Raw genomic sequence first — 22,911 nt, forward strand, 5'->3', positions numbered from 1 at the left:
AAAAATGAGTCTCAGTAAGTCTTTGCCACAAAGAAGAGATGGACACCATTGCAACTGGAAAAGAATAAAAGGGAAAGAAAGGAAAGGCCTCAGAGAACAGGCTACTGCCACCAGCATCCTTTCAAGGAAGCTAAGAAGCCTCACTCCCATTCCATATCTGTTTTATACTGCTCCTTTGTATTGGTAGCTCCTCATGGCTAGATAATTTTTGTTTAATAGCAGCTAATAGCAGTGCCGTAGAGGGAGGAAATAAAATTCAGTGATCACTAAGCACACTCTGGGATACTGGTTGACCTCAGTTTAAAATAAATTTTGCTGCAGATCATCTTTGTGGTTTTCAGCAAATCAGTCTCAGATATTTGCAGCTCAGGTTTCCCATTACAAAATGGGAAGAATTTTATTTGCTCATATTTTAGAAGTGTTTGGCAGCTTCAAATGCTTGGAGATTTCTTTCCAATCTTGGTGAAGAAACACACTTCTAGTATTATGAAGCTTGAGAGTACTTCAAGTTAATTTTAGTTTAATTAGTGTTAAGTGTGGTTTCCTGTTCTTTTGTTAAAACTATGTTTTGTCATAATAGCTAGACGTTCATACTGGATTTATAAAGATATGTTTCAAGCCTGAAGCTGTGGAGATAAGTGGACACAGTTAGAGATACCGTCCTTTTTTCAGATAAAACGTTTCTGGCTATTAATACCGCATGGAGAACACCCAGGGCAAGTACAGTGACCCGTGCATTATGTGATAAAACTGAAGCAGCTATAAGGCAGGTGTGGAAATGAAATCATAATGAGTGAGTAGAAATTAAAGCATTAATCTGATTGCACACTTGACAGCTTTCATCACACACTTGCAGACTGTGGTTCAGGCTTACCTTATAATGATCAGAGGAATGAAGTACACCAGGAAAGCCACCACTGTCATGTAGGGTATCCAGTAGGAGTCATCAGGCCAGAGAGCCCAGCACTGCACTTCCCCATTGGAGAGCTGCCGTTTCCCAAAAATAATCAGAGTCGGTATGGAAAACAGGAAAGAGAGGCTCCAGGCCACTCCAATAAGAACCTTCGCCTGTCTTTCTGTGCAACAGAGTCAAACAGACGGTGTTAATGGGGATACTGGCACAACTGTCCCCTTGTATCTCTACTGATAGGTAGGGAGGAGGAGGAAACTGGGTGAAGAAAGGGAATTTTGGGCTGCTTCTGGCTGATGCTAAAAAGACTGCAAAGGAGAATGGGGATTTCATCCGTTTCTTGTGATAAAAACTCATGTCATGATGGGCTTGTATTTTACATGTTTTATTTAAAGATGCTAAGAGCCCATTGAATCTGAAGTGCTATGAGAAAGGCACTGGTCAGGGCCAGCAAGTCAGGAACATGAGATGTAAATGGTTCCTCTACACCACCAAGACAACATCATGAATAAACACAAAGGACTGCGGGCCTGCAGGCTCTTACTCTGGCACAGCAAAACAGTGGTCAGAAGGAGGATGCAGAGACAGAAAAGAAGGAGACCTTATGCTAAAGATAACAGAGGAAGACTGAGACTGGGAAGGGTTACTTAAAGCATAAACTATGTTGGAGCAAGCTGGATGGACCGGTGAGGGAAATGTCCTCCTTGGAATAGAAAATAAACATGCTGATGCACCTTGAAGTGAGAAAGCTCACAAAACATTTCCTATCAGGAAAGAGAAAATGCCTCAGTTCACTAACAGAACAAAACTGCACAACCAGCTGCCTTTAACTCCATCTGCAACTTTACTGCCCCAAAGAAACATGGTTCTGCAGAGCCTGGGCATCTCCTGCAGTTCCTTGCATCATGGTGGAGACCAAACCCAGCTCCTGTTGATGGGTATATGCTCAAGCCATGCCAAGAGTGGATTGATAAATGGCAGAAGGCGATGCTCAAGTGCTCAGCCCCATTTTATCTGCCACATCAACAAGGAGATCCTGCTGGACCTCACAGTGAAGAACAGGAGCTGAAGGATTCCAAAACACTTGGCAGGTTTGGGCTACTGCTTCCTCTTGACTTCTGGCTTCCTTCACTGCCAAGTGGGGTAAACTGGTGGGAAACTAAATGATGTCTGGTGGCATCTATGGGACTTTGTAAAATTCAGTGGATTGGAGCAACCACTCCCAAGGCTTTTGTTTTCACAAATAATCTCCATCTTCTGGCTAAAATCCAGGCAGCTCTAGATGAAAAATGTGGGGGAAAAGGGCTGATCTGTGGAGTACCAGTGATTCTCAGCAGCAGTTATTCCTCCTGAGTCAGATTGTGAGAGGAACAGATGGGGACAGATTTTTTGATCTGGGAAGCTTTGGTGTTGAAATACTTTATTGTCCTACAGAATACCCGAGGTTGTGTGTGAAATAGAAAATCGCTTTAAATTATGCATATCAAGAAAAACTTCTTCCCTCCTTGAAGCTCAAAGAGCAATATGAAAACATGTGGGAGAAATATTCAAAAAGTAATTTTATGCTTTATAAAACATCAGTTGCAAATATTCACTTACCCTGCTCATTTTTAAATGCTACCCACGTTCAGCAAAATACGGTCTTGCTAATCTAGGGCTTAAGGGAACTCTGATGACATCTACGTAAGTGAGAGGGTTAGATTAAGTCTATAAATATTGCATAGGCAAAGGAGAACTGCAGAGTTTCCCAAAGCGTAACAGAATAAACTTAGCAAAAGGAATATTAAGAGTAAGCTTCACAAAATATTTCCTGACAGAAAGGGCTTTTCAGCTGTGAGCTAGCTACTTAAACTACATACATAAAAGCCTCAGTGGGGCCCACTCATCTATTTTTAAGGGGAAAAGATCATACTTGGATAATATATTTTTTGCACTGTGTAGTGACACCTGTAATTTGAGAAGTGAGCAATTTGGGTTGGTCAAGAGTGGTGTTTTATCTTTGTGTTTTATAAAACATTACCTGCAATGTTCATTTATTCCTGTTTTTAAATGTCCCTCGTGTTTGGTAGAATATGGCCTTGCTAGTCTAAAGGGCTTTACAGGTCACTGATAGCATCTAGGTAAGTAGATTTTTGTTTTATCAGACTAATGTTAATTGGCTGCTTCACCAGCAGGGGTTTTTAAGGGTTTTTTTTGCAAATGTTCTAATATGCTCTAAATGCCAGCAAATCATATAACTAGAACTACACCAATTTTAAATGGAATCAAATAAATAACAGCTTTAGAAATACGATATTCTATCCAGCCAGTCTCAGTAATTTCCTTTAAAAACAATATTGCTCTTTAACTGGAAGGTTTTTCATACTGGGGTGGTCAAGGCTAACACCCAGGGTTGGAGTGGGAATCTCCGTCCTGAGCTCTGGCATTGATTCTCCTAAAGGATGTTTTCATGTCACTGTCCCCTTTGCTTGGCTCCTGCCATCCATGCTCTGCAGCAGTGGTTTTGGGCACATCTGCCTGCTCCCAGCCACATGCAGCAGGGAGGTGTCTCCTGTGAGGAGTTTTGCTCCCCACTACCATGAACGGCAATGTTATGCAATTCTTCTATAAAGTGAGCGCCATTTAAAAACTAGGTTTTAAATCCAGAGAGAGTGAGCGATTCCAGAATCTCATTGATCTGATGGTCTTTAGCATCATTTTCAGCCCAAAGCCATGCAAGGGACAGTTTGAAACTATTTGGGTTTTGTCTTTTACTTAAGCAGCTCTGTTGTCACCTGATGGTTAGTTTGTATACTGTTTGCATATACCTTTTCAACATGGTGAAATATTAATAAAATGTCTTCTGCTATGACTTCTCAATCATTATTTTACTATTTTTTAATGACCCTTTAGGTTATTGAATTAGGTACGTCATACAGTATAAGCATTAGAATTAAAGTGTATCATTCTTCCACATCCTGGACTTTCTGTGGTCATTTATGTATTTGCTAAATAAGTATAAAATATTTAACTGGTGAAGTTCATTTTCTTGGAAGCCATACAAAGTACAGCCCATTGCAAATGCTTTTTACCAGGACCTGAGGCTAGTAAATAAACCACAATTTAAAAAAAAAAAAAAAAAAAAAAAAAAAAACCATTCTGAAAAAGTTGGTCTGCACGCTGGGGAATATGAGGCTAAACTTCACACAAGTATTTGAAGTTTTCAGAACTTAACATCTTCCAAAGCTGCACCACTGCCTGGGCTGTGATTGATTCATAGATTTTTAAGGCCAGAAAGGACCATTAATCTGATCCCCTGAATAGAGCAGCCTGGCAAAAGCCATCATTACCCCAAAACAAGAATGATATTTGCATCAGATTAAAGTGTGTCTTCCAGACCTCATGGTTCTTGTAACTGTTTCCCTTCCTTTCCACCTGCTAGTTCTGTTTATTCACTTAGTGTAACATTCTTAGCATCCCACTTTGGCTCTGTAGGAAATAAATCATGTTCTTTAAATTGCACTGCTAAGCAGTCAGAATACATTTGAGTACTGTAAAAATAACAAATAGATGAAGTTATAAGAAACTATAGATATCCAAACTTGTGTGCTACAGTGTTTGAAATTCTCTTATACAGTTATTGTGTGAATTCTCAGTACTACTTTCAAGTTATTTTTTAATGTGAGTGAATAAATAGACAATATAGCTGTTGCAGCTCCTAGAGTCAGTGTAGTTGTACGAGGGATAGCTTTTGCCCATAATAACCTTCTCAAAATGCTAGAAAATAATGAAAACCTCTATACTTTTTAAAATGTCATTTCATTCTTTGTTAACACAATGCTTATAAGAACTGCTGAGGGCTAAGTGCAGCTTAAATAAATCTTGAAACCACAGCTCCTTTGCCATTTGGAAAACTGTAACTGAGTCCAAAGGTTGCTATAGTGGGAATGAATAATTCATGGCAACAAGGTTAAGAATTTTGAAACTAAAAAACTATCCAATAATATCCATAGCAGTAGAAAGGTACAGAAATTCTCCTACCTCCTTGCAAGAACTTCATCGGGTAAACTATGGCATGATACCGATCTATGCTTAGTGACACGAGGACGTAAGTTGAGGCGTATAGAAGGACCACCTGGGGCAGAGGTATATGAGACAGCAGTTGAGACACATTTATTGCAGAAAATAATGTCAGTGAGAACACTGAACTGGGAATATTTGGAATTTTTATTAAAACCCAGTCTTTTTCCTTTATCTTGTCCACAAAATTTAAAACATTTAATATGTTTTAATTAAAAGTGTTTCAGCTTTAATTGAACACCCAGCATTTAGCACTTCTGATGCTAGAAAAATGTCTATACAGCATTTTTGTTAGGGTTTATTGCTGGGGGACACAAAGCCACATGAGCTTGGGCATATAGGGGAGGACAAGATCTCTATACCTGGAAGTAACGAACAACTCTGCAAACAATATCAGGAGCCATGAAATCTCCAGTGTAGCGCCAAATGATGTCAGTCATTATGTTTATGAGTCCCGTGAACGAATCTGAAAAGAAAATTAATTGAAGAAGTATTAAAAGAAGCAAACACATGACTGCAGGCAAGCCGCAGGGGCAGGTATGACCCTTGGGATGTACCAGCTCCCTTAGTCTTGAGGGCAGCCACGCCATGACAGGTCAGCCCAAGATGCTAGAGGAGCTGGGAAAGCCTCAGAAAACACTTAAAGTTTTGTGTATTTATTTTCTTGTTCTCTTAATTTAACGCCAGTCCATTCAGACAGACAGGACATGATTCCTATAAACATTGGAGCCTGCAGCTGGTTCCTCGTGAGCATGACTTGCCTCTGTTCTCTGGGCTGAGGTTCAGCCTGGCTGGCATTGCAAACAGGTCAGATGAGCTGCACCCTTAAACTTTCTTTTTCTCTCCGTTGCCTATAAAAGGATGCGAGGTGACCAGCTGAGATGGTCACATCAGCCCTAGGGTGGATGCAAGTCCTGGTCTATACCTGAATGTATACCAGAGATGCCTAAAATTAACTGAGATCAATTCCTCCTCAAATAACAATTTGCTTTTTTGTGAGTAGAGCTGAATAAAAAACCACCTATGGGTGTTAATCCCACATACACTTAAAGGTTTCAGTCTTGTCCATTATGAGAGATGTGGAGGTGACTGCCTGGTGGGCCTGATCCTGAGGTGCCAGGCTCAACGCTGCCTGCTAAGGGCCCCCAGGTTTTACATGAGGTGTGGATAAAATATAACATTGGAGAAACTGTAGGTTAGTCTTTAAGTGCGTCAGCTTGATCCCAGCTGTGCCAAATATTGAACTACTTAACGTCTTTTTTTCTTTGACTTTTATTTCACTATAAAAAGAAATATGTCTCCTGCAAAAGCACCTGGGGTGATATCCAAATGCTACTGAAGATAGTGGAAATTCTGTCAGGATTTTATAGGCAAGCTTAATTATTTAATGGCTAACCCTGCCCTGTCAGCTTAAAGTTAACCTGCTTATGCCAGTACTTTTGCATTCACCAAAATAAATACACCTCAGGCCATCTTTTTTTTTTTTTTTTTGGTGAGGGAATCTAAGGAGATTTTCCAGCCTTTGTTCTGCTTCTTATTGAACAAATGAGCGCTCACAGCGATGTAAGTTTTACAAAGGAATTGCATAAGCTGGTAGTGCTGTTGTACATATGGGTGATACTAAGTTTTGGCTTTAAAGCCAAGATAATAGAAAAGTTCTCTCCCTGTAGGCCAGGATAAATGTTTTAACTGCTGTCCATGGAAGAAAATGTGCGTCAATCCAGTGTTCTGTGGCTTCAAGTAACACAGCATGTTGCTCCTCTTGGACAGACTACCACAAAGGGAGATAGCAGGTTGGGAAAACATTTTGTGTGATTTGTCAGGACAAAATCAAGTAATACAAAAGAAATACCTTCAACCCGTATTTAAAAAATTTAGAGTGGTGAGGTAAAATGTTTTATTTTGATCCTACCATTATACACACCGTCTCTGAATTTTACTGTGATAACTGAAGTTTACTGTGATAACATCCTAACCTCCATAACAGAAGATTTTGGTTTGAAATGTAGGCTTTTGGAAACAAGATGTTTCAACAATTTAAAAATAAAGTTTTTTGAGCAGCAAACAGTTGGAACCAGTACTTCCAAGCAAACAGGTATGGGTTTGGCAAAATTAGTTTCTTCTATTTTCTTTGAAATTGCAGAAATTCCGGATACTTCTAGCTGGAAACTGAGATCTCAGCTTAATGTTTTAGAAGAAGCAACTTGTCTTGCTTCAATGGAAAACTAGGATTATTTTTTCTGTATCAGTAACCCTTTATTTCCTCTTTTTCTTCAATCCTTTATCTCCTTTTTTTCTTCAAGGCTCAGTTCAAAATTAAATTAGAGCAGAAATATCATTGTTGTTGCATGTGACTACACTGCCTCCCTCCTTATGACCTTATTGTTCAATTAATTCTGATTTGCTCTTTCCCCTGCTGCTGTTTCCCAGTCCCACTTTCTCTCTCTTCTCTCTTCCCCTGCTTCCAGAGGGGTGCTGGATCAGAGATGACCTCCAGAAGGCCCCTCCAACCAACACTTCTGTTATTTCTGCTCTCATACCCACTCAGGGCAGCAGAAAATCATGGTTTGAAACCTTATGTTAAATGTTGCTCATTGATAAAGGTGATGGGGCAAGGGACGGCTGTTTCTTTGAAGAGTATAGTGGCATTAAGATTTTACTGAAAAGATTGTAGTTGTATATAGTTAAGGTGGTCTTTGAAGACAATACAGGGTTTAAGTGTTTCAAAAAGTGAAACACGTCTTCCAGCAGTGGTTCAAACCCAACCCTTCCCCTTTCCTTACTCCTGAATTATTGATTCATATTCTCTCTCTCTCCAGTGATGAAATATTCATAGGTTCAAAGTAATACATGCCAATAGAGCTCCACCGCAGGGTATCCTCCAGCTCTTGATGGTCTGAGCATCTGCCAAGCAGGTGTTAAATGGGGGGTCAGCTTCCCTCGGAGGAGGAGGGCACAGGGACTGCCCTCCCTCCTACCCATCTCTGTGCTCTCTAGAGGAAAGGGAGGTCACCTCAGCTGTCTCCTTTCCTCACCACCATTTTGCCATTCTTTTCCAATGCATTAAGAGAGTGTTTTGCAGGTGCATCCTGCAGGTGAGGTAAGAGATGGGTCAGTGTCCTGGTGGTCTGCAGGACACTGGTTGTGGAACTGCCTGCTGGATGTAAGCAATTTGGGCAGGCCCAGAAGCACACTTCCAGTGTATGCCCATGTCAGCTTTTTCATTTGCATCAGGAGTGTGTTTTTTAACCTGTGCATGGCCCCCACTTCACTGGCTCATGTGATGGAGAATCCAGAGGGGAATGAGCCTTCTCTTCAGCTGATGCTCAACGAGAAGGGGCTCTCCAGAGGTGCCCCTCATGCGCCCCACACATGTATCTGCTAGCCAGTGCTCAAGCTGAGGGACAACAGAGGTTTTACTCAGCTGAAGCAGACCCCTCCCTGTAAATGCACAGTGTGAAATACCATCTTTGTCATGCTATAGATCTGTTCCTGCTGCACAGCATTACCTACCAATATAGCTATAGCCTTAAGTGCTTTGGGAGCTTTAAAGACAACTCGAATCTGTCTTTCCCTTGAAAGCCTTTGAGTGAGGTTTTTCTGGTGTCTGGGGAGGCTTTTAAGCAAGGTTTAAACTTCACAGCTTCTTTGTGCTGGCAGCCTCAGCTCCTCTCCCCCAGAGGTACATTTTTAAGAGCTCTTCGTGCTGAGTGTGTGAATCATTGCGAAGGGTTCAGCACACACTCCTCCGACCATGTGCCCCTGAGCACAACACACGTGTGCGTGCCCAGGCAGGCGCAGCCAGCTCTGTGTGTGTCAAATTAGCCAGATTTCTCAATACCCTCTAACTATAGAAACATTCTCCCACACAAGCTCCTCATGCTCTCTGCAGGTTCCGGATATCTGGCTCGTCTTTTCGATCTACCAAGTACCAGACCAACTTTTCTCATGCTTTTGCTCTCCTACTGACTGTTACAGAGGCTGTTTCTTATCCCATCTCTTCAAAGGACCAGACTGTCTCAGTCTGACCCAAACGCACACCTTTAGAGAATTTGTAATGCAGACACAGGTTAATTTACATAGGGCTGCCAAGTAAATAATGCGTTTCATGCAGGGATCAGATCGCATGCAGGAAAACATGCAGCAAACCTACAACTGTGACAAAGAATTCGTGCTACTGCTCCCAGCTGTATATACTCCAATCTGTTGCTTTTGTGCATGGTTTTCTGTTATGCAGCTGTTATTCACTCTCCAGTCAGCTAGCTGGTTAACCCCTGTGCTAAGCATACACGCAAGCTCCACCAATTAGCAGCGCTTCTTGCCCTGAATGTCCCATCTGGTCATTTCTTGCTTTGTGTCCTCCCACCTCCAGTGCCACAAGTACCTGGTACAAACTTTTTAGTGATTTAGGCAATGAGTGTGCTGCTCATTATTCTGTTATCTTACTGCTCATCACAGCTGCAACAGTTAGACTTCATGTTTTCCACATCTTCACAACATTGCTTTAGCCTACAAGCCACCTTTCACGCAAAGCCCCACTGTGTCAGCTCTATAAATCTGATACACAGGTCATGAATTACCAGCAGAGCTTTAGTCACTGGTAGATGAATTCTCCTCACCCACGTATCATCTCGGATGCAATTACAGCCACGATCACAGTATCTGAAATCCTCGTTCGTCATGTAATTTGAATTGCTGTAGTAGAGGTTAGTGTTTAGAAGTCAGCTGATTTGAGCGACGTGATCTCAGCAGATCACACATTCCCTGGTTGCTTTTGGCAAGCTTACACCTCAATGCATGTCACTGGATTACATCACTGACATCCTAAGCGGTAAATGTCAGGTATAGAAACCAACATGGTTTATATATTGCTCCAAACCACTGTGTTCTCATTACTGCTGGTATCCTCACTGCTTCTTACTAAGCTGGTGGCTTGCATATTAGATGTGTTTTTCACTGATGAATGCTCCTGGGCCAAATAGCACCAAGCTCACTCCTGAAAACAGTGCCAATCAACCTTCACTCCTAACTGTGTGAGAGCTTGTCATTGCCGCTGCTTTTTTAATACTCTTTTTTTTTTTTTTAACCAAGAAGTGGTGTGTATGCTGTGGTTGTGCGTCTACATTGCTAGGCAACTGTGTGGTTACAGGCTCATTTAATTCCTCAGAAAAATAGGCAGAAAATCAATTAATGACATATATTCTCTTTTGATAGAAAATAAAAATACCAGCAAGTGATAGTTTGTGACTTTTAACATAAGTCAAATGTATATTCAGAAATAATGCAAAAAAACTGATTCCTTGTTGAGGAGAGGACATGGCACTGGTATGATGGGAACGGTAGCAGTTTGCTCTTGAGGGGAGGTGGAGTTTCTATAAGCTAATTTAAAAAAAAAACTTCCATGAGACTTCAGTAATAGGGACAAGTAGAGGGAGGTAGGGAGGAAAGATGGCTTTGCCTGGAGTGCAGAGGGAGGGAAAATGGCCTGCTGGGGTTTGCACAACTTGGAGCCGCATGAACTGGGCAGGTCTAAGAGCCTTCAGCTGCCTCCTCTCTGTGGCCACCATGGCCACAGCCAGTCTTCAAAGGCAGAGCTAGTATCTGCCTTTACAAACCTGTCAGCATTTCAAAATGCAGCATTTTTAAACAGCATTTATCAAAAAGACAAAAAAAAATGTCTGAGTTTGTTCCTAGGGGAGACTGAAATATGCTGGATATAGTGCTAGAGCATCTATGGCTGGGAAATACAGCAGGTACTGAAACAACCTGTGAAAATCTTGGGCCCTAAAGACCAATTTTACCCAAGACTCTGTCATGCTCAGTAAAATCCTTCTGGATTTTTTTATGGGCATGACTGAGTGCAGGCATTGCCTCTATGCATTTGAGTAGAGGAACTACTCAGTTCAGGACGTGACTGCAGCAACCTGGGTGGTGGGCGCTGCCCTTGTATGACCAGCAAGCACAAAAATGTGAAAAAGGAAACACTGTCCTTGGAAGGAGAAATCTGAATACAGGTTTGCTGTTGCTGAGAATGAGACAAATTTTTGTGGAAAAAAATCCTCCGCTGAGATAGAAGTCCATTATAGAAAACAAATGGAGGTAATTAGTGATCTGGCATGGGAATAGAGACAGGTTACAACTGTCCCAGTTAATCTGTTCATAGAAATTCATTGACTTGATGGGATTGCCGAAGGGATGCTGTGCAGACTTCAGGATATTTCTTTCGTTACAACTAAGGAGGTTAAAGCAAAAATCTGTGCTAGAAGGTCTGCAAGAAAATATCTCTATCATTTGATTATTAGTACTGACACCACTCTTCCCTTAAGACACTTACCCTAAAGATGCTGAAAATCTTTTCTGTCAGAAGTGGAGAGCAGATTGCTGGTAAGCTGCAGTGGGTTAAAAAGCTCCACACATCATCTCAGCTGCAGTTTGATCATTTTTTCCCCTGATGAGAACAGTCCTATTAAGTTGGATGTGGTGATCCATGACTTTTTGGTGAAGCTGTGCCTCCTACTGAAATTTCATCCCTCTTTTCATGTCATTTACAGAGTGATTCCATTTTAACAAGGCATGTTTTGTTCCGCTTTGTTGACAGCACCAAGCTACACAAGACACAGCAGCAGCAGCAACATTTTGTAAGGCAAGACAGGGGGTGTGAGTTCCTCGTCGGGGCTGAGCATTTCACATGGCTCATTTTTTTTGGACCTCACCATGTGCGTTCCTGTCACCTACCACTCCTCGAACTCCTGGAAGCATCAGAGGCAGCAGATTACTAACACCTGTCTGCAACGGAGTGATAGACCCTTAAAACCAAAAATTACATCACTGCCCTATTACAACAATAAGGTCCTGTCTGTGATTTTTGAAGTGATGAGGCAGCCATCGCTGCTCTGCCACTGCTGCTCTGTATCATATCATGCTTGATGTGCTGTCAGCTAAGACTTGACTCGTTACAGACCTGGGGGTGCAAGCAATTTAAATTTAAGTGTACTTAGGGCTCCTGAAGTGTGAGGTTGGCTTGAGGACAGACACAGGGTAGAGAGAGCAGGAGAAGCTGACCTACCTCCTGCAGACACCCTTGCAGCTCATTTCATTACGATCTTATTCCCATTCTTCCCTTAGTCTGCGCTTTCCACTGAAAAAAACATACATGGCTTTGCAAGTATTCACTGCACTAGAAATAATTTTGTGACCATGTTAGATAGAAAATGTATCCAGCCCTCTGCTCTCATTCAGCAGTTGACGGTGAAATAGGTTATGTACCTGATCTGGGCATGTGTGAGACAAGATACTTGCAAGATACCTAGAACATACCTTTTAAAATTACTACATTTTAGCTCTGAAAGCTCTGATCTCCCAGGAGCCTGGTGCAGTGCCTCTCTGTGCAGCCATGCTGCTGCAAGGGGTCGCACGTGGGGCATGGCTGGGTGCTAAGGGCCCGGGGGCGAGAGCTGCCCTCACGCTTTTACCCTTTGATAGCCTGTTTGTCCTCTTTACAATCCCTCCAGGTGCATTAGTCTGTGGTAGTTTGTTTGCGGTCCCTTGCTCCAACATTGCAGAGCATCTCCACTTGATGTTGGAGATGGGGCCTGGCTGGTACCCCCAGGGGCTGCCATGAACCTGTCCACCCTGAGTTTAACTCTTTTAGAAGGGTTGATGTGAAGCAGAGGAAGTTGTGCTTATGCAAGCATCCCAGCTCTCTGCTTGGAGAATCCCCGGCAAAGGGGGGAAAAGTGTGAGACAAAATTGGGGGTGTGCTAAGCTTTTGTGGGGAATCAGCAAGCACACCCATGAGCGCTTTGTTCTGTTGAGATGCTTGTGCTGAAGAATGGGTGAGGCAGCACGTTTGCTGCATGAAAGAGTGATGTGTACTACGCTGCTCTTGTGTGTTTTCTCCTTTGGGCCTGGCAGCCTGGAGCAGGACACAGAATGCAATGGGTGAAACAAAACCTGTGGCAACTGAGGCACGGACTCTGCATTGAAGTGCAGAAGGAAAGACCCTTTATTATTACAATAGCACATATTTATGCTATGGTTAAAGCTCTTACTTCCTAATTAGCAAATCAGCAATTAGACAGCTATCAACCTTTTCTCCTATCAGCATCAGACCCCTCTAACACACGCAGTGCAGAACAATCACCTTCCTGTTCACGCGCTGTTCATGCAGCGGTAACTTCTCACAGTCCAGGACTTTTCACAGTTCAGTGTTGCAGCTCTCCTCTGTTTTTCCCTACCAGCCTGGCACAACGCAGGAGTTTCTTCTCTTTCTCCCAAGGCCCTTTTCTCATCAAAGCCTTGCTGCTTCTCAAGGGCTGTGTAGGGCTGACAGGCTGATGTCTCCCACAAAACCCCACTTGAAAATTTCCTGGAGGAAGCCTGTTCTGTTCCCCTGTTAAAACTTTGCAGATTTTTTTCAGTGGCAGAAGTGATGCTTTTTTTCTTTTTCTGGCTCATAGGAAGTGACAGGAAATTTTGTTGCACTAGGTGAGCATTTTGTTTATTTATTACATTTCTTACATTTTTGCTCTGAAGTCCCCCTCCTCCTAAGGTGAGGCAGGCCTTGTTAGGCTAGGTGTTGTAAAGGGTGAATGCAGTGAGGGTCCAGCCTCACTCCAGAGCTCATCCACGTTAAAAGATGAAGGGCTGAGAAAAGCACAAACTGCACAATGTTATCCTCTCAAGAAACAGCATTTAGAAGAGAGCTGGAGAGTAGGTCCCTAAGAATTAAAATTCAGCATACCCTCCCACTTGGAAGGCATTAAGGTTTAGTTTAATTTACCTTTATTAATAAATCTCTTCCTGCCATTCCTTCCCACCCCACTCTTGCTGTGGGAATTACAGCTGGAGGGGCAAGACTCAAATTGGCAGTGCTGCAGGAGGAGCAGCACCTGACTAAACAGGGCAGGAGAATTGGAACAGCAGCTACACATCAAATGCAGCGAAGGGTGAGCAAGAAGGAGGATTTGGCTTATAATACCAGGTCATCCACATCAGCAGTGGTTTCAGTCATTCAGAGAAACTGGTTCCCCCTGTAAAGTGAAGAACTCACTGGAGAAGTGTTTTGTAAAATCAGGATGTATCATGAACCAATCAAAAAGGGTTCTGTTCCCCTGTTAAAGCTGTAGAGATTTTTTTCAGGGGCAGAAGTGATGCCTTTTTTCTCCTTCAGGCTCATAGGAAGTGACAGGAAATTTTGTTACACTGGGTGAGGCAAATGATTTCCATTCAAATGCCCCTTCTTCAGACCTCTGCTGATCCCGTGGTTTGGAATTGGCAGTTCTCCTTGGAGAGAATGTGTGAGGGCAGATGAAGTTGGCAATAATTTTGAATGTTAGGACAAAGTTCCCACTTACCATCTTGTGTAACTTACACGTAGATGAGACCATGGGCTACTAGATCAAACATTATTTTGTTCTGTGCAGTTGCTCAGCAGGAAGATCTGTATAAAGAGAGACTTTTTTTGAACGGATGGTATAGAATCAGTGGAATATAGTTTCACACTGGGATTTGAAGAGTGGACAAAGAGTTTCAGCAGCTGTTTACAAAACGTAACAGTCAACCTGAAAAATCCATAGTTAAGATTCTTGTTTTGTTGAGTCCTGTGGCTGCAGGTTTTGAAAAAGGAAACAAGCTTCTCTAGGTAAACAAACATGATTTATGCATGCCTGAATATGTAAGCCGAAGTTAAGCAAGAACGAGTGCTCCATCACTATTATTTAGCTGTTGGGAAGATGTATTTCAGATGCAACTCATTAATTTAACTCCACTTTCCTCCTTTGGGCAAAGCAGAACAGGTAGTAAGAACAAAAGCAGTGGGGGGAAAAACCTTCATAGGGGAGGCTGGCCTCAGCGTAAATGCAGAAGAAAAGCTCCTAAGGATCAGCGTGTCTTATGCACTGGAAAGCAAAGACATTCCTCCTCAAAGGACATAGAAATCACACTGTAATTCATTGCCTCTTCATTTATTTCAAGTGTAATCAAGGTGCCTGTACTTCTAGCATTTTTGAGAAGAAATACACTTTCTAAGATACCATTTTAATTCTGTCTTCTAAATCCATTTTAATTCTGTCCTTCCCCAACATCTTGTAGACAGTTTCTTTTGTTACTTCCTCTGAATCCCCCTTACCGATCCTTTTAGAAATTCTTTACCTCAAGTATTTTAAAGACTGTATCTTCATATCTCGGTCACAACGGCACCTGCATGATTATTCTCATCCAAAAAATGTGGACTACCCAGGGAATATTTTCTGTTGGTGTAATTCATTCTAGTGATTAATGTCACTGAATACCTACACTTCTTACAATCCTGTCTTAGTAGGCTCAGATATCATTGATGTAGATACTTTAGTCTAAGTAGGAATGGTAAGAATAAAGCCGCCTTTCCTCCCTCACGGCAAACTGTAAATCAGATTCCCATGATGCTCGAGCAGTGATATTGCATGCTGCAGCTCAATTTTTGTCCAACCTTAGGCTTGCAATTACAGAACAGAAAAATGTTCATTCCCATTTTTGTACCTGCTTTGTCTCCCCCGGTGCTAGCTGATAGCATGAACAAAAACATTCTGGTAAGATTCATTGCAGAATTGCCTTGTAAAATCATAATGTGGAAAAGGTAGCACGTGAAAATGTACACTGAGCTGTTTTCCATTAAGTATACAGTAATGACAGAACAGACTGAAGATTTCATTACATATGATCTGGATCTCAGTTTGATAACTGGGCTGAACTTGTCCAAAATGGACTTCTAAGTAGTAGTCTTATTAGAATAACTAAGTCTCTGTAGCGTCATATGGGATATCTTTGACCTGAATTCCATAAATCCTGTTAAACCTTCGTAAGCATTTGCTAACCAGCTAGGCAATGGAGTTAAAGGAAGTAACTCTCCGCAGAAAACTTGTAAAATACATGAATGTGAATCATATTGATTGGCAGGTGAGGAAGTGTCACATAAAAATACTATGATACAATCCTGTGGAAAGATGGGAAAAAGTCGATGGTGGCACAAAGACAGTCTAACAGAACAATAAATAAATAACACTGCTTTAGTATACAAGAAGGAAATAGAAAAAATCCCTACGTTCTTAATGTAACTTTTTGTTTCAGTGCTTTTTAGTGTATGCAAAGTTTATTTCCAGCATTATTTCCATTCAATCGCAATTAGAAATGCTGCAGTAGAAATGATGGACTAAAAGGTGTTAATGGTGTATTTGTACATCTAATGTCAAAAGTTTAGTCATGTCTTTTAACGGGAGCTAATGAGATCCTAAGTGATGATTCCGAGTAAAGCATAGTCATTATGGCCATACTGCTGGCAGCGCCGTGCTCATGCAATCCTCTCAGTGTTTACTGCCAGCATACAAAGAAGCCAGGCAGAAAACTCAGCACCTACCTTCATTTATCAACAGGAGACACAACACCTACCTTCATTTATCAACAGGAGACAAACTCTCACATAGATTAAATGTAAAAATAAGTGTCCCCCCTGTCAGATGACAATCCTGCCTTTACTTTCAAATCCGTATAATTTAGAGGCAACATATTTTCCAAGCAATTCAGGAAGAAATCCGCTTCCCCTCTTAATGCTGAAATGTTGGACCCAAAGGGTTACGCAGCTTGGCTGCCAAGCACCTTTTATTAAAAACAAAAACAAACATAGCACAACTGTCATTAGGATTTGCATGCCTGAAACAGGCTGAAGGTAGGAAAACCATAATCAGTCCTTCAGGACCACAGAACAATTCTGTAGCTGTCAAAACAAGAATTAAGCCTTCCTATAAACTGGCATAAATTGACACTGCAAAAGCCGTCTGCTGCCAATGTAAAAAATACATAGTTCAGTCTGTTGGCTGCTGAGTGTATCTACAAAGCATATGCAGGGCTACCACTGGGACACAGGAAAGGTTATCAAAATACCAGCCATCCTAATGTCTGCTTTTGCTCTGGGGCCCCAAAGAAAAGCCTGAGTTCACCTCTTGCCCTTCACGTTTCCCTGTGCCTCACAGTGCGTGCCAAGCGTGATAGGAATATAAACCCAACTGCTCTTCTTGCAATCTACCTTGTCCAAAAAATGGGTTGCTTTGAAGAAAGTAATTTATGAAAAGATATATTAAACAGGACCAATGTTTTGCCACCCAGACTTAGAGATGCTGCTGCTCAGTTTTCCCAAAGCACATCACTAATAGAAATAAAGAGTGTATCTATGCCACCCACGACACCATGTCTGTAGGCTGTGGGATCACCTGTTTGTTGATGTGGCCAAGTCAGACCACTCTGACAGAGCTGGATGTGCACAATCCTTCCTTGGGGTCCCAAACAGTTCAGTATGAGGGCACACAGACCCCTTAAAACCTGCACAGAGTTTTGCTAAAATGGAGTCAAAGTTTCCACCAGTGTTGTGTGATTTTTGGTTTAAGCCCTAAGCCATCCAGCAGCTGGGTAAAACCTGCAGTCCCAACCCAAAACTAAAACCACAGCATGCTAAAACCATAAAGGATATTTGTTTTTAAAAATGTCTGGCTTCTTTTCCTGACCAAAAAGATCTGGGTATCTTTGAGGTGAAAAAACATAAATTAGGATTTTCCCTGCACGTATTTCAGTGATATTGATGAGTGTAAAGAGTGTAAACAACAACTCTCATCTAAAAGCTAAAATCAATGTACTTGTGCCTTTTCCACATCCTCTCAGTCAGCATCCTAGAAAAGTTCTAAAATTGGAATGTCTTCTGAAATAGCGAATGAGTATGAACTTTCATATTTATTTATAATTCACACCAAAAATGTAACTCTGTGGGAAAAGCTTCATTCAGATCAGTGCCTTTCTCCACTTCTGGAGCAATGAATGGTCAACCAAGAGGGGATGTGAATATTTTTAGCAATCTCTTAGAATAAATAGATAACATAAGCCGCAGACTGTATAAATCCAGCAATCCGATGAATTTATAACATCACTACCTTTTCAAGAACATTTTCTGCAAAGCACAAAAATTGCATTGTGGAAACATTGTTTGCTGAAAACAATGCTAACCTGCCAAAGCACTCATTTAAAAATGTATTTGATATACTAATGAGTGGTTGTTTAAGGATTTGGAAATACAATTGGAAATGTGCGATGCTATCTTGCAAGAGTAGGTAGTCCATTAGTTTGTGATATTTCAGAATGACCAAATCAGTCCTGAGCAAGAGCAAAATATTTTGTTTGTGACGTTATCGGCACACAAAGAGGTCTAATGGAAGAACTCAAAAATTTTTCCTCTTCCAGATCCTTTCAAACTTATACTGACATTATAAACCACACAAGTGAAGCACAGAGTTATTTAAAAGCATAACCTGTAAGGGATATGGTTTTGGAAGCACTGCTTTGTTTTTCTGATGGATCTTGTTGAATCAATTTTTTCCAGTCTATTTGTATTAGCTGGGTAGAGTGTTCACAGAAATGCAATTGTGTATTGTAATTTCACTTTGATCACAGTCATTTTCTTTCTTGTGTCTCCCAAGCTGTCTTCTAGAAAATACAGCAGTAATGGTATGCAGCAGTGGATATTGAACTTCTTGCAAACCACTCAGGCAGCTCATAAAAACATTATTAAAAGGCAAATGCCCTTTGTGCTCATAACTTCTAAACTACGCAAGCTGAAGTGCTCTAATACTTCTAATGCATTGTAGTCTATTGAGATGTGCTCTGCTGGAGTTAGTGCCATGGCTTTCCAGCTGACAGCTTGTGCTGTCCTGTCAGTTAGCAGTTTGATTTGACTCTGACGCTCCCTCCAGTTCAAGAAGATGTGTCTGAGTGTGGTTTGCTGGCAAGCAGTGACTAGCAAGCGGCACATATATTCTTCTTGGATTTGTCTCTCATCTCCTACAGAGGGAACCTTTCCAGAGCATGCTGAAGCATCTCCCCGGTAGCAGTGGGTGTCCTCTCAAATCATGGAGGCTCTGGAGATGCCCAGTCCTGCCAAGGTGCTCTGGCTCATCTGTTAATGTGAGTCTGTCCCAAAAATATGGACTATGGGAGAGCTGCGAAGGCCACAGAGGGAAAGAAGCCTTTCTGTGCCCTTATGCTGTGGGCACTTCACTCAGTAAAATAATAATGGAGCTATTTTAAAGACATCCTTGATGTTCACTGAGGAAGTGGCATATTGCTTTAGTTTCTGGATGCATCAGAGAACTGTCTTTCTCTCTCCTGAGGTCATCCCTTGCTCAGCAATGTCCATGAATATAATGCTCAGACATGAGTTTACTTTTTTACCTAAAGAATTAGGGGTTCATCTGAGAATGTGCTTTCTCTCAAAATCAGACCCTGCACAGGTGGCCTGGAGCTTTCTCCAGGTAGAGGAGAGCAATGATACCTGCTGTAGCGTCTGAGTGTTGCCAATCCTCATAGTGTGCTGGGGACTCTTTCCATCATGGCAGCTGCCCTGGGTTCAGTGTATTCTTTCCTTCATTGTTGTAAATTTTGCCGTAATTCTCTTCATCTTTTGTCTATGTTGCCTATTTCTGCTGTAACTAAGCATTAACTTTGTACTGTCTACAGGGTCCTGGTTTTGTAGCCTAAGAAGTCTTTCTGTAAATCACAGTTTTAAATGATGCAGAATATGATGCAATATGTAAGACCTTCACACAAACAGGCACCAATCTAGCCAGTATCAAACTGTTAACATATTATTTGCTTTTTCAGTTGGCCTCAAGACCTTTATCCCAAATAACAATTTCTCTATTGGCATATTATTTCCCCCCAAAGGGGGGGAAATTATTTTTCCCTTTTTGTGTATTAGTGGAATACACTTTCCCTTTCATAATGAGTAAATTGTACTGTCTTTTCCTCCTCTCCACTGCTCCGTTCCCCATCCTCTACTCTCAACTCTAAATGTTGATAATTTATAGCTTTGGTCTATATAGGAGAGTGAGTATTCCTCCCAGAAAGAGCACTTGAAAGTTATTTTCAGTGGTGAAGTTTATGTATCCAGAAGAAGGTTGTAGGCAATGAGCTGAAGTCTAATTTTACACACACTAGCTGCTCCATATTACGTGCCTTTGGAGATGGTTTGAGGTCGACAGTAAGCTAGCTTCAGAGTGCAATACGTGTTTTAATGCCATTGTTGACAGAAAATCCATACTTGAGGTAACATATGCTCACATTCCCCTGCCCTAGACACAGTGCAAAACACTTTTGTGCCAATTCCCATCGACCACCCTTTTGCTGCGAGGCCTCAGAAGGTGGCCAACATGGAACCTCTGTCTCACCCACTCAATAATCAGATCCCTGTTATCCAAGGTGCTACATGGCCACACAACTCCAAACTTTTGTTCGAACAAACATTTTCTGTAGAAGAGACAGTAGTGCTTTTGAAAAACACCTGAGGGGTGCAGAAGGCACATATTTTGAACTAACCCAGTTTGCTTACTTATTGCACGGAAGGCAGACTGGGCATTTGGGAGGTACTTGATGAAAGCCATGTTTGTGATCTTCCAATTACCTTGTCAAGTTCTAAGTGTTAGCATACCCATACAGGGGGACTTAAAGACGGTATTCACTTGCAGCCAGGTTGCAAAGATATGGGAGTCACTACTGATTTATTTGTTTAAGAAGCTTCAGTGTTTGAGAGAGGTAAGATTTTGCAGCATAATATTATGAGAGGACCCTTCAGAGGAACTAGGCTGATGTGCAGCTGATGTGGTTGACACTTATTAATATTAGATTAGATACCTCTGCAAAGCAAAGATTTCAGGTGGATAGTTTTATCACTGTGTTGTCTTCTGTGCATTAAAATTTCATGAGAATTTCTGACAGAGAAATGAGATTTGCCACTAATAACTCTTTGACGCAAAGAAAATTATTTGATGTTTCATAGGGAGTTTGAGTAACCACAGCACTGTAAAAACTCATCACAGGAGACGATCAGAGATTGGAAATGTATCCATTTCATGAGTGGATCAGTGCCATAGTACATGGGTCCCATGCAGCCAGTACTGAGAGGCTTACTCCAAAGGGGCTGTGCCATCTAACAAACTCAGCATTTAAAACATGTCAGGCTTGCTGTGTGCCTGCATGTGCTTCTGTCAGGGAAATCCAGGAACTCAAATTTAAATTGATACTGTAAATGAAAGATGGGAGAGGTGACATAGTATTCTGCTGTTACAGAGATATACAAAACACTGAAAGACCTTCACTTTTCCAGGGTTATATACAAAGCTGGCCTCAGAAGTGGTGACACTGGATTCCATGCTAGAGCTGACAGAAAAAGCCACTTTTTCTTTCTAGCTTTTTTACAGGGGATCTGCTCCTGAATTCCATGAGCAAAGGTCCATGGCCTTGCAGCTCTTGAGTAAAGATTTAAATGAAAAGATGTCCCCTTGATTTTATTTTTTTTTAATATTTTGCATGTTTCGTTAAAACAAAGACTGGGCAACAAATGAAATTTCTTGTATTTCAGTTGACATCAGGTATCACCGGAGAGACAATTTCCTAACTATCAGTATGAAATTACCATATATAATGTACCTTAAATTGTTTTTCTGGACTTAGTGGTAACACAGGGAACTCCAGCAATCCCATAACACATTAGAAAACCAGTGTTTATACAATCCCTGTCTCTGTAGCATGGGAAAGCCATTTTCTAAGAAGACTCTCCATCCCTTCTACATGCGGCATCAGTTCCTGGTTTTCTTCCTGCCTATGTGAGCTGGAATCAAAATATAGAGAAATCAGTTCTTCCATTGAAGACTAGAAAAGATCCATACATAGAACAACACCATCTTAAAATGTGGAGGTACATTACTTATCTCCAGTTAAGGCTATACTAAAAAATTAGCAGATAAAAAGCGGTCCTGGTGCATCCAGTGGATGGGATCTGATTTTTGTTGTTATCATTATTTCCTCAGTTCATAAATGACTTTGTAAAAATACTTAGACATACCTACATATAAAATACTGAAAAGTACAAACATCTTGCAAGAAAAATTGCTTGTGTTCATTATCCCTAACCTCTCAGTCTAAGAAATCAGCATGATCAACTAAACATTTCTGCTTTTCAGTGCTGTTACCCCCCGTGACTTATGAAGTACCAAAAAGTCTGATTTGGAAGTGAAATGTTTGGGGGTTTGTCCAGATACAATTTCCATTCCATTTTTGACTATTCCTGTTCTTATGAATCAGGTCTTCACCCTTTTCTCTTTCTTGCTACTGCCTGCCTGACTTAATGGGAATGACTTACCTGCAAGTTTCTTTTGCTTCTCAAAGTTTGGACTGTGAAGTTTAGCCACAGCAGTTTAACATTGACAAAGCCCTTTTTTTTTTTTTTTTTTTTTCTTTTTTTTCTGCCTATGTGTGTATATTAAATGCATGCAGAAACAGAATGAGCTGATAAAATGCATCCATATCCACACTGCATCCTTCAGCAATTTCAGGTTGTTCTTTCTGCTAATGCAGCGGGGCACATAAGTTATCTGCACTGCAAAGGTTCTCTTTTAAGGTTAATCATACAGCTGTAATGTTACTGCACAGGTCTGGAATAACTTGTCACTGAAGCTATACTTTTTTTCCAGACCCCTCTTGAATAAATTGTGTTTTGGGCAGAGCCCAGACAAGTTTGGACAAATTCCAGATGGCTGTTTAGAAACAGAGCTGAGCACAAAAGAAATAATCATGCATTTCCATCAGGTAACATGTTGATAAGCCTTGCTGTGCTTAAAAATAAATAAATGCTGTTAAATATCTGTTCTGTAAAACTTTATATTTGAGGATGGGTTTTGAGTCAGAGCCTTCTGAGGTCTGATTAGGTTATTAGTTGTCAAAGATGAATAGTAATCCTGACATATTTGGTGACATACGCACACCGGAGGGATTTATATAGTCAACTTTAGGGATCTAAATTAAGAATTGAATCCTTTTCTACAAGTCAGTGAAACTTAGAGGCAGCTCAGGGTGTTTTCCTCTGTTGGCTA

At 41.2% G+C, this 22,911-nt stretch overlaps 1 protein-coding gene across 2 annotated transcripts in view; it reads right to left on the minus strand.

The window, feature by feature from the left end:
• The window catches only part of NPSR1 (neuropeptide S receptor 1), a 61,729-nt gene that overhangs the window by 12,805 nt on the left and 26,013 nt on the right, over positions 1–22,911 (minus strand). The window contains exons 3-5 of one of the 2 annotated variants that reach the window (XM_026843899.1): positions 5,332–5,435; positions 4,931–5,024; positions 875–1,076 (exon numbers count right to left, since the gene is read on the minus strand). In XM_026843899.1, coding sequence (XP_026699700.1) covers positions 875–1,076; positions 4,931–5,024; positions 5,332–5,435 — 400 coding nt within the window. The remainder of the gene's footprint in view (positions 1–874; positions 1,077–4,930; positions 5,025–5,331; positions 5,436–22,911) is intronic. The other variant, XM_026843900.1, reaches the window with a different exon arrangement.

This window comes from Athene cunicularia (assembly GCF_003259725.1).
Source record: "Athene cunicularia isolate RWA chromosome 2 unlocalized genomic scaffold, athCun1 chr2_part2, whole genome shotgun sequence".
In the NCBI taxonomy this organism is placed as follows: Eukaryota; Metazoa; Chordata; class Aves; order Strigiformes; family Strigidae; genus Athene; species Athene cunicularia.